The sequence below is a fragment of the Lonchura striata genome, chromosome 6 (assembly GCF_046129695.1).
Source record: "Lonchura striata isolate bLonStr1 chromosome 6, bLonStr1.mat, whole genome shotgun sequence".
Lineage (NCBI taxonomy): Eukaryota > Metazoa > Chordata > Aves > Passeriformes > Estrildidae > Lonchura > Lonchura striata.
The window spans coordinates 66,519,710-66,535,197 of NC_134608.1; the positions used below are offsets into that span (position 1 = coordinate 66,519,710).

Sequence of the window (15,488 nt, forward strand, 5' to 3'; positions counted from 1 at the left end):
AACCAGTGAGAGACTCCAAGTCAGAAATACAATTTATTGGGAAAAGGGGAAAAGGACAAAAATACATGCAATAATACAAAGGGAAAGGCTACTGACAAAGTCAGAATACAACCTGGCCAGCGTGCTGGTAGCAGTCCGAATTGGAAGAGCTGCAGTCCTCTTGGGATGGCAGATGTAGTTGCTGTGTCTTCTCAGAGAACCTGTGGAAAGGCTCCCCTCTGTCTAGAAATCCCCAGTTTTATCCAGGTGGGAATGCCTAGCTCCTTCCCTTGGGCAGAGCATCTCACAATGGGTCATTATGAGTCACGAGGTGTGTCCTTAATCACCTCCTCCTCCTGGACGGTGTTATCTCTGAGTCATGTGGCCAGGCATTGATGGGGCCATTAACAGCAGATAAGGAAAACTGCCCCGAGGCAACTCCTACTCAGATGGTAACAGGAAAATGTTTGGTTTTTTTTCTTCAGTCTTGGACAATATTGGATTGCTTTCTCTGTAATATTGATTAGTTAATAATCAATGAATTATTGATACTGGATCAATTTCTTTGTAATGTTATTAATTAATAACCAATAATCAATCATGAATATTTGAGTGATTTCTTTGTAATATTGTGAAAAATGCAGATTGAATGATGCGCTGCTATTGACTATTGATAACTCCCTGCCATTGATTTATAATAATCTGCTATTGATTATTTATAACTCCCTTCTATTGATTATTGATAACTCCCTGCTCTTGATTTGGATGTGTGGAGATGAAGGAACAATGGGAATGGAAATCTCCTTTTTTTTCCTTTTTTTCCCCATTTTTTTCTCCTTTTTTTGCCCTTCTCTCTCCCATGACAAAAATGAAGATTTGCTGAAAAATCATTAAAATGGGAAACAGAACTTTTTTAAAATTGCTTTTTTAAAAAAATTCAGTGAACAATTGGAGCTGGGTAATTGGTTCTTTAATGACTTTAAATTCGTGCTTTGGGTTTTTTAATCAATGCTTTAAAAAAGAACCTTAAAATCCAAACTGGAACAAACTCCCCAAGTGTCACCAACCCCCCCGGTGCCCCCAATGTCCCCAAATGTTCCCAAATGTCCCCAAACCTCCCTAAATGTCCCCAAACTCCCCAACATCCCAAAATCTCCAGAAATGTCCGCAGATGTTCCCAAATGTCCCCAATCCCCACTCAGGATGCATCGGTTTGTGGGGGATGTCACTCCCCCCCACCCCCCCGTTTATTCTGGAAATGTTTGGGGACATCTTGGGGACAATGGGGGGACTTTGAGACACTGGGGACATTTGGGAACATTTGGGGACATTGAGACATTGGGGACATTTGGGGACATTGGGGAAGTTTGGGGAGCTTGGGGACATTTGTGGTTGGGGACATTTTTGGGGGGAGTTGGGGACATTTTTGGGGGTTTGGGGACATTGGAGCTGTCACATGAAGAGCCCCCCTGGAGTGAGAGAGAAGAGGAGGGGACACATTGGGACACTGGGGACACCTGGGACATGGGGACATGGAGATGAAGGGGGACACCGGGGACATTGGGGACACCGGTGTCACCTCCCCGCCGAGGGCCACAGGCGCAGGCTGAGCCCCTCGATGACGAAGGCCACCAGGGCCATCCCCGCCATGTCCTCCACGCTGGGCATGGTGGCACCTGTGGGGACATTGGGGACACATCACTGACACCCCCAGGTGACACCAACACCCCTGGGTGGCACCGAGCCCGTCCTGGTGGCACCGGCCACCCCGCAATGTCCCCAGCTCGCTCTTGATGTCCCTTAGGAGATCCCAGCCCTGTCCCCAGTGTCCCCAACCCCATCCCAGCTGTCCCTATCTCCATGCCTGTGTCCCCGACCCTGTCCCCAGTATCCCCAACCCCATCCCAGGTGCCCCCAACCCTGTCCCAGATATCCCCAACCCCTTCCCAGGTGTCTCCAACCCTGTCCCCAGTGTCCACAACTCCATCCCAGGTGTCCCCAACCCTGTCCCCAGTGTCCCCAGGCATCCCTGGTGTCCCAAGACCCTCCAAACCCCGTTCCTAATGTCCCCAAGTGTCCCCAACCCCACTCCTGATGTCCCCAACCCCATCCTGGTGTTCCCAACTCTATCCTCAATGTCCCCAACACCATTCCTGATGTCCCCAACCCCATCCCAGATGTCCCCAACCCCAGTCCTGGTGTCCCAAGACCCTCCACACCCCATCCCTGATGTCCCCAGTTGTCCCCAACCGCATCCCTGATGTTTTCAAGTCTCCCAAACTCCATCCCTGATGTCCTCAGGTGTCCACAAACCCTGTCCCTGATGTCCCTAATATGCCCAGCTGTGCCCAAACCCTGTCCCTGATGTCCCCAGGTGTCCCCAAACCCCGTCCCTGATGTCCCCAGGTGTATCCTCAGGTGTCCCTCACCTGCCACCACCACAGTGACCCGGTGTGGGGTGTCCCACGCCGCGTGTGTCACCAGGCAGCTGTAGCTGTCCCCCGGCGCTGCCGCAGCCACGCGCAGCCCCGCGCTGCGGCTGAAGGTGCCGTCGGCCGCGCGCCGGTGCCCGGAGCTCCAGCTGGGCCCCAGGGTGGTCACCGGGCTGTACCCCAAGGTGTCCCCAGGGCGTGGCCGGGTGTGTCCGTGGGTGCGGTGTTCCCAGCGGATCTCCACGTCCAGCGGGAAGAAGCCGACGGCGTCACAGCGCAGCTCGGCCGGGAGCCCCGGGGACAGCCGGGACGGCAGCAGGGACACCCGGGGAGGGGCTGGGACACGAGACAGTGAGCTGGGGATACTGGGAGGGACTGGGAGGGACTGGGAGGGACTGGGAAGGAACTGGGAGGGAACTGGGAGGGAACTGGGACATACTGGGAGAAGACTGGGACATACTGGGAGGGAACTGGGAAGTACTGGGAGGGACTGGGACATACTGGGAGCCCCGGCCCCGCCCATTCCCGGCACTGACCAATCACGTGCAGCCGCAGCACCTGCTGCACCTGCCCGCGGGGCGTGCTCACGGAGCAGACGAAGGCGCCGTCGTCCGACACCGAGAGCGGCGGCAGCTGCAGCGACACCTCCCTGGCGCCCCCCGGCGGCTGGGAGGACCGAGGAAACGTTCGGCCTCAGCGGCGCCCCCCGGTAACCGGGAGGACCATGGCCGTGCCCAAAAACCCCCAAAAAATGCCCCCAAAAACGACCCCCCTAAACACAAAAAATGCTTCCAAGCCCCCCCACAACAAAACCCCCCAAAATCACTCACCGAACCCCCCCAGGACTTCCCAAAAATTTTCCCTGAAAAATGCTCCCAAAACTTTCCAAAAACTGTTCAATGCCCGCAGTGCCCCCTAGCGGCCGGGAGGACCGAGGCTTTCCAGTGCCAGCGGCGCCCCCTGGTGGCCAGGATGACAAAAGCGGTTTCATGCCCCCAGCGCCCCCTAGCGGCCGGGAGGACCGAGGCTGCTCAGTGGCGCCCCATAGTGGCCAAGAGGCGGCCGGGAGCAACCGACACCCCCCTGCTCGGTGGCGCCCCCCGCTGTCCCCGCAGGGCTCCGCAGCCCCTCCCCTCCCCTCACCTGCGCGGTGCCGGGGGGGCTCCCGTGGCCCCCCAGGAACAGCAGCACCCCCGGCGCGGCCTCGGTGCGGTGGGCGGCGGCCGAGTCGAAGGCCAGCAGGCGCCGCGTGGCGCCGTGGCGGTGCCGCAGCCACTGCAGCGTGAAGGGCTCGGCCGGGGGCGCGAAGGCGCAGTGCAGCCGCCCCGGCGCCCCCAGCAGCGCCCGCGTCTGCGGTGTCCGCGTGGACACTAACAGGGACACTGAGGGGTGGGACAGGGCGTCAGGGGTGTGGGGACATCGGGGACACTGGGGACATCGGGGATGTGGGGGGATGTCAGAGACATTGTGGGGCGGGACAGGGTAGTCATGGGGTGCGGGGACATCGGGGACACTGGGGACATCGGGGATGTGTGGGGACATCAGGGACATCGGGGATGTGTGGGGACACTAGGGACATCGGGGACACCGGGGATATGGGGGGATATCAGGGACACTGCGGGGTGGGGCAGGGCATCACCGGCGGGGGGACACTGGGGACACTAGGGACACCGGGGACATGGGGATAATGGGGGACATGAGGACAATGGGGGGACATCGGGGACAAGGGGACAATGGAGATGTGTGGGATAATGGGGACAATAGGGGGACATCGGGGACATCAGTAGCATCCGGGACATTGGGGAAATGTCCCCGATGCCCCTGATGTCCCCCCATTGTCCCCATTGTCCCCCAGTGGGGGGACATCGGGGACATCAGAGACATTGGGGATAATGGGTGGACATTGGGGACATCAGGGACATCGGGGACATGGGGACAGTGTGGGGGCATCAGGACAGTGGGGTGATGTTGTGCATGTGAGGACAATGGGGACATTGGGATATTGGCATGGGGAACATGGGGTGACACCGGGGACGTTTGGAGCCGTGGGGTGGCAAACACAGAGGTGACAAACACAGAGCTGGCAAACACAGGTGACACAGAAGTGACAGTGACACACAGGTGCCACACACAGGTGACAATGACACAGGTGACCAGGTGCCACACACAGGTGACAGTGACACAGGTGACACACAGAGCTGTCCCCGGTGTCCCCTCACCATTGAGGAGCGGCGGGTCTCCTCCCCGCTGCTGCAGCAGCGCCGTCCCCTCCCCCTCGGGTGTCCCCAGGGCCAGGAGCCACCAGCGCGTCCCCAGCCCGGGGTGGCACTGCGGGGACCCCGGGGACGTCCCCGGGGGTGGCAGCAGCGGCGCCGTGGGGCTGAGCTCGCACCGGGGGGGCAGCCGGGAGGGACCCCAAAATTCCCCCAGCACCCCCAAGGGGTCTGCAGGGAAAGGGAAAGAGCAGGGGGTGAGCTGCACCCCAAAATCCCACCAAACACCCCCAAAATTCCATCAAATCCCCCCAAACTCCCCTCAGCACCCCCCAGGGGACTGCAGGAAAAGGGAAAGAGCAGGGGGTGAGCTGCACCCCAAAATCCCATCAAATACCCCCAAAATTCCATCAAATACCCCCAAAATTCCATCAAATACCCCCAAAATCCCCTCAGCACCCCCCAGGGGACTGCAGGAAAAGGGAAAGAGCAGGGGGTGAGCTGCACTCCAAAATCACAGCAAATCCACCCAAAATCCCCCCAAAACCCCCAAAAATCACCCCCAACCCCCCCCCAGGACCCCACAAAAAAACACCAAAAATTTCCCCCAAAATTCCCTTAAAACCCTCCAGGAGTCACCCCAAAACAACCCCAAAAAATGCCCCCAAAACCCCCTAGAATCCCCCAAAAATGCCCCCAAAACATCCACAGAACACCCCAAGAAGCCCCCCAAAATTGCCCTCAAAAATCGCCCCCAAAAACCCCCCAAAATCCCCTGAAAACCGCCCCTGAACCCCCCCAGAAAAACCCCCAAAAGCCCCCAAAACCCCTCAAAATCGCCCCCAAAACCCCCCAAAATCGCCCTCAAAATCGCCCCCAAAACCCCCCAAAATCGCCCCCAACCCCCCCCAGGACCCCCCAAAATCACTCCCGAACCCCCCCAGGACCCCCCAGAAGCCTTTCCCGCCCCCCCCCAGAACCGCGGGGGTCCCCCTCAACTGGGGGGTCTCGCACCGATGACATCGAAGGCGTTCTGGGGGTCCCGCGGGGGGCCGGGGGCCGGGGGGGCCTCGGGACCCCCCAGAAGCCGGAGCAGGGCCCCGCGGGGGGAGGGGGCGCCGCGCTCGTCCAGCAGGGGGCAGCGCAGGGCGGGGGGGGGGTCCCCAAAAACCGCCACCCCCCCCCAGGCCAGGAACAGCCCTGGGGGGGCAAAAATATGGGGCTGGGGGGGCTTGAGGGGGCAAAGAGGGGATGTGGGGGGTCCTAGGGGGTCTGGGGGAATTTGGGGGGGATTTTGGGGGTCTTGGGTGGACAAAGAGGGGTTTTGGGGGGTCATGGGGGGTTTTGGGAGCGTTTCGGGGGCATTTGAGGGGAGTTTGGCGGAATTTGGGAAGGTTCTAGGGGGCTTTCGGAATCCAGGGGGGGCTCTGGGGACTCCTGGAGAGATTTGGGGGCGTCTTAGGGGGCATTTCGGGGGAGCCTGGGGGGGATCTGGGGGGGTCCTGGGGTGGTTGTGGGGGTCCTGGGGGGCGTTTAGGTGGTCCTGAACAGGTTTTGGGAGGTCCTGGGGGAGTTTTGGGGGAGATTAGGGAGGTCGTGGGGGATTTGGGGGGATCCAGGGGGGGTCCGGAGTGGTTTAGGGGATCCCGAGGGGGTTTGGGGGGTCCTGGGGGATTTCAAGAGGGCTTCGGGAGATTTGAGGAAGATCCGGGGGGTCCTTGGGGGGATTTAGGGGAGTCCTGGGGGGGTCTGGGGGAAATTCGGGAGTCCTGGGGGATTTCGGGCGGTCCAAGGGGACCTGGGGGGCCTTGGGGGGGGGTTGGGGGGAATTCGGCAGGTCCTGGGGGATTTTGAAGGGTCCTGGGGGGGGTCCGAGAAGGGATCTGGGGGTGCCGGGGTGGGGTATAGGGGGATCTGGGGGCTCCTGGGGGACTTTGGGGGGTTCCTGGGGGATTTTGGGGGGTCGCAAAGGGGTCCTGGACAGGATTTGGGGGGTCTTTGAAGGATTTGGGGGTGCTGGGGGGGGGTCTTGGGGAAGATTTTGGGGTCCCCGGGGAGATTTGAGGCAGTTTTTTTTTTTTTTTTGGTGGGGGGGGAGTGCAGGAATTTGGGAAGTTTTGAGTGGGGAATTTTGGGGGTCCCGGTTCCGGGAATGTCCCGAATTTGGGGGTTCCGATTTTTGGGGTTATGGATTTTTGAGGTTTTCCGAAATTTGAGGGGATTTCCCAGGATTTGGGGTTGAGGGGGGGGGGCGGGGCTCGGATCCGCCGGGATTTGGGGTCGGGGCGGTTTTGGGATCCCGATTTTTGGGGTTTTTCGCCCCTTCCTCACCCGCCAGCGCCAGCCGCGCTCCCGCCATCGCTTTCGCTTTCGCTCTGGCCCCGCCCCAAATCCCCAAAACCGCCACAAATCCCCAAAACCGCCACAAAATTCCCCCCGGGAGCTCCGGCCACGCCCCAAACCCCAAAATTCTCCTCAGGGACCCTGGCAGGACTGAGCCCGTGGCACAGTGACCCACGCTGCAGCACTCGGAGGGGGCTGTGCCCAGGGGATGGACTCCGCTCCGAGAAGTTCCTGGAGAAGTCTCGGCCGGGAGAGAGCGCAGGGTGCAGCAGGGAACGACTCCTGTCCCTGAGCAGAGGGAGAAGCCCCGGGGGATGAGCTGAGCATGGCCCCATTCCCTGTCTCCTGCCCTGCCGGGGGAGGAGGTGCAGCTGGGAGCAGGGAGCCGTGGGGAAAGCTGCATTTAAGGCTCTGCACTGACTTCTCCTGCTCCTGCTCCGAGTCTTTGGAGTTTTCTGACAGAAATCTCTCCCCTGCCCCACCCACCCACAGGGCTTGGGGCAGGTTTCCCTTTTCGGGGGAAATCAAAGCGAAGCTCTGATGCACTAACGAGGGGCAGGAGAAGTGAGGCTCCTGGGCTTCCCGCAGAGGCGGAGGCACGGGAGGCGCAGGGCCGGGAAAGCCGTGGCGGGAGGCGCGGAGAAGTTTGTTTGTGTGGGCAGCTCAATCCCGGCTCGGCCCGGGCCCGTGCCGGGGCTGTTCCTCATCTCCGGCTTTCCCCTCACGCAGCCCGGGGGCGCCGAGAGCGCGGGGCGAGGCGGGGCCGTGCGCAGAGCCCGCCCCGAGCTCGCTGCCATTGGCCGCCGGTGCCGTCAGTCGCGGTTGCGGCGCGCTGATTGGTGGGAGCGGGGCGCGGCGCGGCCCCGGCGGCGGGCTGAGGGCGGCCGTGGCCGCGCAGCACCGCCATTGGCCGAGCGGCTGCGCGGGCCCGGCAGCGGCGGCAGCGGCCGGAGCGCGGTGAGGCGGCGGCGGCGGAGCTCGGAGGCGGCCCCGGCGCAGGTGGGAGCCGCGCTGGGCTCTGCGGGGGCTCGGGGCTGGCTGCGGGCGGAGGGGGCGGCAGGGGGCTCCGGCGGCTCGCCGGTGCCGTGTCCGGCCCGTGCCGGCCCCGGGCTGAGGGCGCTGCGGGAGCGGCTGCCCGCGGTCTCCTTCCCGCCGGGGCCGGGCAGGAGCCGCTGCCGGAGCAGCGCTGGCTCGGCCCGGCTGCTGTGGGTGGGACAGAGGGGCTGCCCCGCGGCCGGGAGCGGGCGGGGAAATTCCCGTCGCCGGAGGTTCGTGTGCCCGGGGGAGAGCGAGGAGTCCTGTCAAAGTGACTTTATTGCCGAGCAGGGGCAGAGGCCGTGGGGCATTTGCCGTGCGCTCTCTGCCGTGGCTGTAGTCCGCAGCCTCCTTTTTATCCTCATTTTCCCGGCCGCATCTCCCTCTGCCTTTGCCCACCGGCTGAGTTCCTTGGAAGGTTCCGACTTCCCGATGCGCCTGGAGCCTGTCCTCGTTAATGTGCACCCTCCTTTTGTAGAACAGCCGATATTCATGGCTCTGTTAAGTCTTTGTTCTTCTCCTCGAAGTTCGGGAATGTAGCGGGACTTTGAGCAGCTGTCTGGGTCAATTTGTAACATTTATTGGAACTGGTGGTTTCTCCCCTTATCTACAGGTGCCCGGCCCTATCTCCAGGCAGATTCACTCCTTGACTCTGTTTTGTTCTTCCCGGGTCCTCTTTGGTTTTGGGATTATTCTCGGTGCCCTCATTCCCTGTCCTTTTGTAGCCGTTTGTGGATCAGGAGGCCTGGCTGCCACCTGCATGCCCTGGCTCAGCTGCTGGATGAGCTGCACTGCCAAGGTGTGGAGCATGGTAAAAAGATGAGAGTTGCTGCAGCACAGAAGAGGAGAAGCAGCATTCCTTTATCCCCTGGTGTGCTGGGGAGCCAGGAAAGCGTGTCCCATTCCCATCCTTTCCATGTTTGGACCAATACATAAACTGCTCTCCTATTTCCTTTCTTATCTTTTTTAGCAGTTTTCTCGTCATCTCTTTGCCAACAGCAGTTTGAGCCATTTAGTTTTCCACAAACTCCTGCTTTTTCTGCTAAGAGATAATCTGATCCCATTCTCTGGTGAAATGTTGTGTTCCTCATTTCAGTGGCTTGGTCGGCAGGAAGGTCAGGAGCTGGAGCTGTCTGGTTGGTTCTTATTCTGAGGACAGCTTATAATCAAATGATGCCATTCAAATAAAAAATGGGTTCTCTGTCTCCTGATATGAATTTGTGAGAAACGCCAATCACTTGGTTTTTAAAATGTTAGAAGTTTAATACTAGTAAAATGGTTATAAAAGTAGGAATACAATTAGACTAATAAAAATTTAGAGTTAGGACAATTGCAAGACATTAAAAAGCAAAGACTTGCAGATGTCCGGATGCTCTCTTGGGCACTTAAGCCACAACAACCATACCTTGTGAATAAAGGAATCACCCCTAAAAAAATACACTGTTGCATATTCTTATATCCTTCATGGTTATGCATACATTTTATTTAAAACAAGAAACTCTGTCTGTTGTATGTCAGCTGTTTTTTTTAATCCCCACGGCATCCTCCAGTCTGAGCATGGCCTGAAGAAATTAACTTCTTCTAGTAAGAAATCCATAAATTGCTCTTCTCTGGAGAATTTAGGTGTTCCTTGAGCGAATTTAGGTGTTCTCATTCCTTAACCCCCCCCCCCCCACACACACACACATTCATATTTTCTCTTTTAACTACTAAAGCTTCATTTTATCTACAAAGCTACGTTTACCATACTATTAAAATGTTCATACAGCACAAGTTATCATTATAACATAATACATGTAGTAACTATCTGCACAGAGCCATATAACATGCATTTTTCACAAAATCATTTTGGTTCCCAGGGGCTGGTCCATGGTGTTGTAGGATTTGTTCTGGTGGCCGTTCATCTTTTCCCCATGTTTGGGCGCTCCCTCAAGCTGGGGCTGCATCAATTGACCATTTTTTTTCTTACTCCTTCATCATATACTTGAATTCCAACTGATTTCCCTGAACTTGTTCTAGCAAAACTCCCAGTGCTCTGATACACCCTGTACAGCACAGACAGTGACAGCAGGTGTTGGAGTGGGCAGAGGGATGTTCCCCCCCTTATTTTAGTGAAGTTTTCACAACATTCTCCATTTGCTGTTTCCCTTTGCAGCTTCAGCCATTTCTGTTGCAGAGTCAGAGATCCTCAGCATGGGCTCTGCCTTCAGCTGTGCAGATTCCATCTGTGCAAGCAGGCAGAGCTTGGGGTGAGGGGCAGAGGGAATCAGCCAATTCCTGCCCCAGGCAAGAAGAGCCAGGTACATTGTCCCCAGTTTGCCCCAGCAGTGTTAATTTGCATTTCTGAAGCTCCTCCTGGGTGCCTGGAATGCAGCTTCTCTTCCACAGCAGCCTTCAGCAGCCTCAGTTGTGCCCCCCCCCCACAATCTGCTGCTTTTTTTTTTCCTTCAAATCATCTATTTATTGTTCATGAGTTAAAGGGTCACCTTTAAATCTCATCTAGTTTTGAAAATTTTGAAAAACTCTAATCACTTGGTTTTTAAAATTTTAAAAGTTTAATAATAATAAAATGGTTATAAAAATAATAATACAATTAGAGTTAGGACAATTACAAGACAAAAAGAGCAAAGAATTACGGATGTCCAGATGCTCTCGGACCCTAAGTCAAGAAAACCATGACTTGTGAACAAAGGAATCACCCTTAAACCAAGACACTTGTTGCATATTCATACATCCTTCATGGTTATGCATACATCCTATTCTAAACAAGAAACTCTGTTGTATGTCAACTGTTCCCTTTAATCCCCTGGCATCTTCAAGTCTGAGCAAGGCCTGAAGAAATTAGCTTCTTCTGATCAGAAGCCATAAATTCCTCTCCTTTGGAAGATTTAGGTGTTCTTCGAAGGGATCATCTCATTCCTAAAAAGAAAACTCCCCCCACATACATAATCTCTATTTTAACATAATGTTGTAACCTAAAACTACACTTAACACAATATGTAAGGGAATTAATACAGCATAACTTTCTAACATTACACATATAATATTCATTGTAACATTTGTGAAAAGCCAATCATAAATATGCATTTTTCACAATCCCACCTCTTACTGCGCAAGCCAAATGATTTATAAAGAATATTTCCTGTCCTCCTGCATTCTTTGGACTCTGTTGGTAATCAAATAAAACATGGGATTAAACAAAGAAGAAATATCAAAACACTTGTAACACATAAAAGGAAGAATCCTAATTTCTTCCACCATCCCATTCTCAATACATTACCCCACCTGCTAGTTTTTAACGTTATTTTCCCATTTTTGGACTGATACCTGGGTCATAATTTTTTTCTGATATCCTTTGTTTTTTCCAGGATGACATCCTCATTGCCATCTATTTTCAACAATCTGTACACCCCATTCTTTAGCCAATAACTAGCGTAAAGCCAACCTATTTTAATGCACTGCAGGTGATGTTTGGCTTTGCAGACTCCATATTAATTCCAATGCCTGAGCAGCTTTGTTTATTATCTTCTCTATAACTGCTTGGAGTCATTTAATATGACTCAGGATATAATTTGGGGTTAACACAGAGCTAGACTGCTGTGCTTGTTTTACCTTTTTTTTTACTAACTGTCTCTTTACCAAATCTTGGACTATATTTCTAAGATCAAATGTAAAACAAATGCATCTCTCTCCTTTTGGACATTCCATGCCCCAAGTATTACTACTTTTTCCTACATTCTTTGTAATGTGATAATTTTCCCCCTTTTTCCTGCAGATACTTAATTTGGATGGGTTATAACAGTGCCTGTTGACATGGGTGTGTGTAACAAAAAGGAACTTTGGTTTCTTTCCATGTGATACTTTCTGTAGCATTTGTGACACGATCTTGCTGCTATCTCAGAAGGGAAAAGACAACAAATGAGAGACAGAAACAGGAATGACAGAGGTCTGGCTTGGCTTATACCCCCACCTCCCCTGCCTGTGGGGCTGCTGCCCACAGCAGGTACGTGTGATCTTCTCGCTGGTGAGTACAGTGCTCAATCCAGGCTTGCCCTCTGTTTCCCTTGTCACTCCTTTTTTACTCATTTCCAGGCAAATTGTTTTTGACACCTTTTAACTGTGGTTTTCCACCATTCCTCAGGTATCTCTCAGTCCACAGGCATTGATAATCCCCATCTACAAAAGCAATTTATTACTTCAGTTTTTGAGGTCTTTCTGTATAGGGGATTGATTCAGTACTCAGTACTTCTTGCCACGAGAACATAGATTTTGTGAGCTACAATGCCAATTATTCTCATAATTTAAACATTCACTTATAACCCAGCTGCCATGTCCAATATGGGGATGAATCAAATAAAGTATACAGCATAGTATTAATGGCAATTTCCCTTCTTGCCTGTACAAGCCACAGGCTAAGGCCAGACTATAAGAACTCTTTGACTCAAACACTCCCGACCCTCCTGTTTGAAGTGGCAGTGTTCCTCTGCCAAGGAGGTGTCGGAGGCGTCTCAGGGCTTATTCAGGCAGGGCTTAGAACCAGTGATGCAAGCTTTGCTTTATTTCTCAGTTAGGTGTTATTCTTTGTACCTGCCTTGGGTCATTTGGGTCTTCCCAAACCATTACCACCCAGTCCTGGTTGAAAGTAAATTTGGTATCACCCGGTTTAGATGTGATAGTCCATTCCTCACGTTTCTTCACAAATTCTTTTATTTTGCTGGCATGAATTCACCCTCTTTTCCATGGTTGGGATTGCTGCTTTAGTAGTACCTGGAAAGGACTTCTTAATAACACAGTGTTAAAAGAAAAACAATACTGCATTAACTTTCACCATTAGTTTTCTTCAAAACTTTCTGGGTTTAACTAAAAACTTTTTCTGTAGCTGCTTCTTCTTCTTGTATCCAGCTGTGCTAATTGCTGCAGAGGCCAATTCTTCTTCTTGTGAGCTATAATTAGTTAAATAAAAAAAAGACTAGCCCAAATTTAACACAAGATGTATCACATCTCTTGGTTTTTTGCTTTTTAGGCAACATCCAACTGTTTTAGTCTTACAGACCCATTCTTCAGAACAAAAGCCTCCTTTCCTTAACAACAAAAATCAGAAGGAAAAAAAAGAAGTCTTGTTTAAAAAAATAAAGCACATTGTGAGAGTCAGCTATCTCTGCTTTGATCTTATCTCTATTGGTGGTCCAGCTCTCCCTCTTTTTCACAGCTTTGCCTTTGACTGTACTTCCTCACTCCCCTCCCCTTGTTGTCACTCTGTCTAGCAGGAATGGGGGAGAACTTACAAATAGCGATGGTATGGGGACTTTGGGGTGTATTTCGCTCTTTCTCTCTCTTTCCCTTTCTCTCTCTTTCTCTTTTTCTCTCTTCTTCTCTCTTCTCCCTTTCTCTCTGTTTCGCCCTCTTTTTCTCTTTTCACATTTCAACATCCACATTCCAATATCAGTCCACTTTCTAACATTAGTCCTACATCCTGGAGAGGTGAGTCTGCCAATCACCTCTCCCTCCTTTTTCAACTTCCTTACAAATTTAATTACTTTTGTTATGTGTGTTCTGCAGGCCTTTAATTCACGGTACCCTCCACCAAGGGCTACCAGCTACCCACAGCTGACAGTGCTAAAACTAAAGACTTATTTTGCTGTCACAATTTTCCATTCACAAGCTTGAAAGGGTTGTAGGAACAAGGTAAACAAAAACTTACTTCTGAAGTGATCTTGCCTGCAATAAAAAGTTTAAGGCAATGCTTGTTAGTGCAATATAATTTGCAAAGAAGCCAAGGTTTGATTTGGGAAGGGCATCTGAGGACACAGAGCATGAGTTTTACAAATCTATAATTTGAAGAGGGAATAGACAAAATGTGGATACAGTGGGGGAGACAGCAAGTAAGGAATTTATCTCTGCAATACTCTCTTTTTGACTGCCAGGAGACACTCTCTGAAGAGGTTCTTACAGTACAAACAATAACTGGATGGGAAGAGGCACTCTTGAATTTAAGCTTTGGTGTCAAAATAGGAAACTGCCCCTGAGCACTGCAGTGCTGGAGCACCCTGCCTGCAAACTCACCAGAGGCAAGCCACTGCTGCCACGCTGCAGGGCTGCCTGCAGCACAGAGGGAACCATGGCCAAGCCCTCCCTGCAGGCCTGGGCAATCCACACAAGGAATCACAATTGCTTCATAGCTCTCTAACTCATTCAAGAAATAGGAAACTGTAGTAAACAGAGATCTCCCTCACCATCTTTTTCATATGTGTGTGTCACACACCCACTGTGATGCTGGAACTAACAAATTGTTTACATTAGAAGATACTGAAACTTTTTCTTCATCTAGCTTTGTAGTTTCCCTTTTCTATATGTAGCCACCTCCCATTGTGGGAAAAAATGAGCCCTATTTTTTTACAAGTGTTTTGTATGCACAATTTTATTTGCTCTTCTAGATACACTGCAAGTAGTTAGCACTTCCAGAAAAACCAGCAAACAAGCAAAACAAAAAAACTAAGAAAGCAAAACACATTTGGGTACATGAAAAAGGACTGGTTGGAAGGAAAATTGTTTCTCATTGATCTACCAAGCGGTTGGTGTTACCTTTAGTTTAACTTCACACACTGAGAACACTTGATTGAACAGCCTGCATTGACTCAAATTAATAGCAGGTTTTGCTATGTCACAGCTGTAAACTAGTTTTTCAATCCTAGAGTACAGTAAGTTATGTATTTCAAGATAAAAATCACAATGCAAATTGGAAGAAATTTAGTACTGCATGAGGTGTGCACACAATTAATTTACCTCTAGAAGTCAGTTTATGACTTTCCTCTTCTAGGATTGCAGTAGCTGCTATAGCTTGAATACACACTGGCCAGCCTTGATTTACTGGATCCCACATCTTTGATAAATAAGCCACGGGTCTCTTTACTCCTCCCCACTCTTGAAACAAAACCCTATGAGCTACCCCCTTTTTTTCATTTACATATAAATGAAAGGGTTTTGCTAGTGAAGGTAAGCTTAAAGTTTATATTGGGGCTAGTTTTAACTTCTTTTTTCTTAATTTTTCATTTTCCTTTTTGATCCATTTTATATCATCTCCCTCTGTCATTTTTTTTTATTCAAAAATTTTACTGTCTGTGTATATCCTTCAATCGACAATCTATAATATCCCAATAATCTGAGTATCTTTCTGATTTCCCCCTTTGAAGAGGGAGGGGGAAGGGATAGAATCCCTGTGTTTCAGTCTGGGTTGGGCTTCCAACTACCCTTACTAAGCAAGTGTCCAAGATATTTTACCTCTGATTCTACAAATTGCAGCTTCCCTTTTGATACCCTTAATCCTTTTTCCCCAAGAAAATTCAAAAGCTTTATAGTAGCCTCTCTAACTTCAGCTTCAGCTTCCCCAGAAAGTAAAAGATTATCCTCATATTGGATAATTTGTATTTCAGGGGGAGTGGGGAAAGTTTGTAGTATTGTTTCTAAAGCTTGTCCAAATAAGTTTGGG

The 15,488-nt window shown here is 51.9% G+C and overlaps 2 protein-coding genes across 2 annotated transcripts in view; one reads left to right on the top strand and one right to left on the bottom strand.

Moving 5' to 3' along the window:
- Nucleotides 1–1,524: 1,524 nt before the first annotated feature.
- On the bottom strand, nt 1,525–6,983 carry LOC144246370 (tapasin-like). The gene is made up of 7 exons (XM_077783756.1): nt 6,956–6,983; nt 5,639–5,824; nt 4,631–4,855; nt 3,555–3,793; nt 2,948–3,077; nt 2,409–2,747; nt 1,525–1,655 (listed from the first exon to the last, which is right to left on the bottom strand). The coding sequence occupies exons 1-7, from the start codon at nt 6,981–6,983 to the stop codon at nt 1,555–1,557; spliced, it is 1,248 nt and encodes a 415-aa protein (XP_077639882.1). The 3' UTR covers nt 1,525–1,554.
- A 4,811-nt stretch (nt 6,984–11,794) lies between these two features.
- The window catches only part of LOC144246355 (uncharacterized), a 511,900-nt gene continuing 508,206 nt past the window's right edge, over nt 11,795–15,488 (top strand). Inside the window, 1 exon segment of the mRNA XM_077783740.1 lies at nt 11,795–12,005. Within this exon segment, the coding sequence (XP_077639866.1) occupies nt 11,921–12,005 (85 nt within the window). The 5' untranslated portion in view covers nt 11,795–11,920.

Bases quoted from the DNA above. Each gene is read 5' to 3' on its own strand.
- LOC144246370 (XM_077783756.1), bottom strand. From the start codon at position 6,983: ATGGCGGGAGCGCGGCTGGCGCTGGCGG. The intron at 4,856-5,638 runs GTGCGAGACCCC...CTTTCCCTGCAG, and splicing joins GAACGCCTTCGATGTCATCG to ACCCCTTGGGGGTGCTGGGG. The intron at 3,794-4,630 runs GTGAGGGGACAC...CCCACCCCTCAG, and splicing joins AGACCCGCCGCTCCTCAATG to TGTCCCTGTTAGTGTCCACG.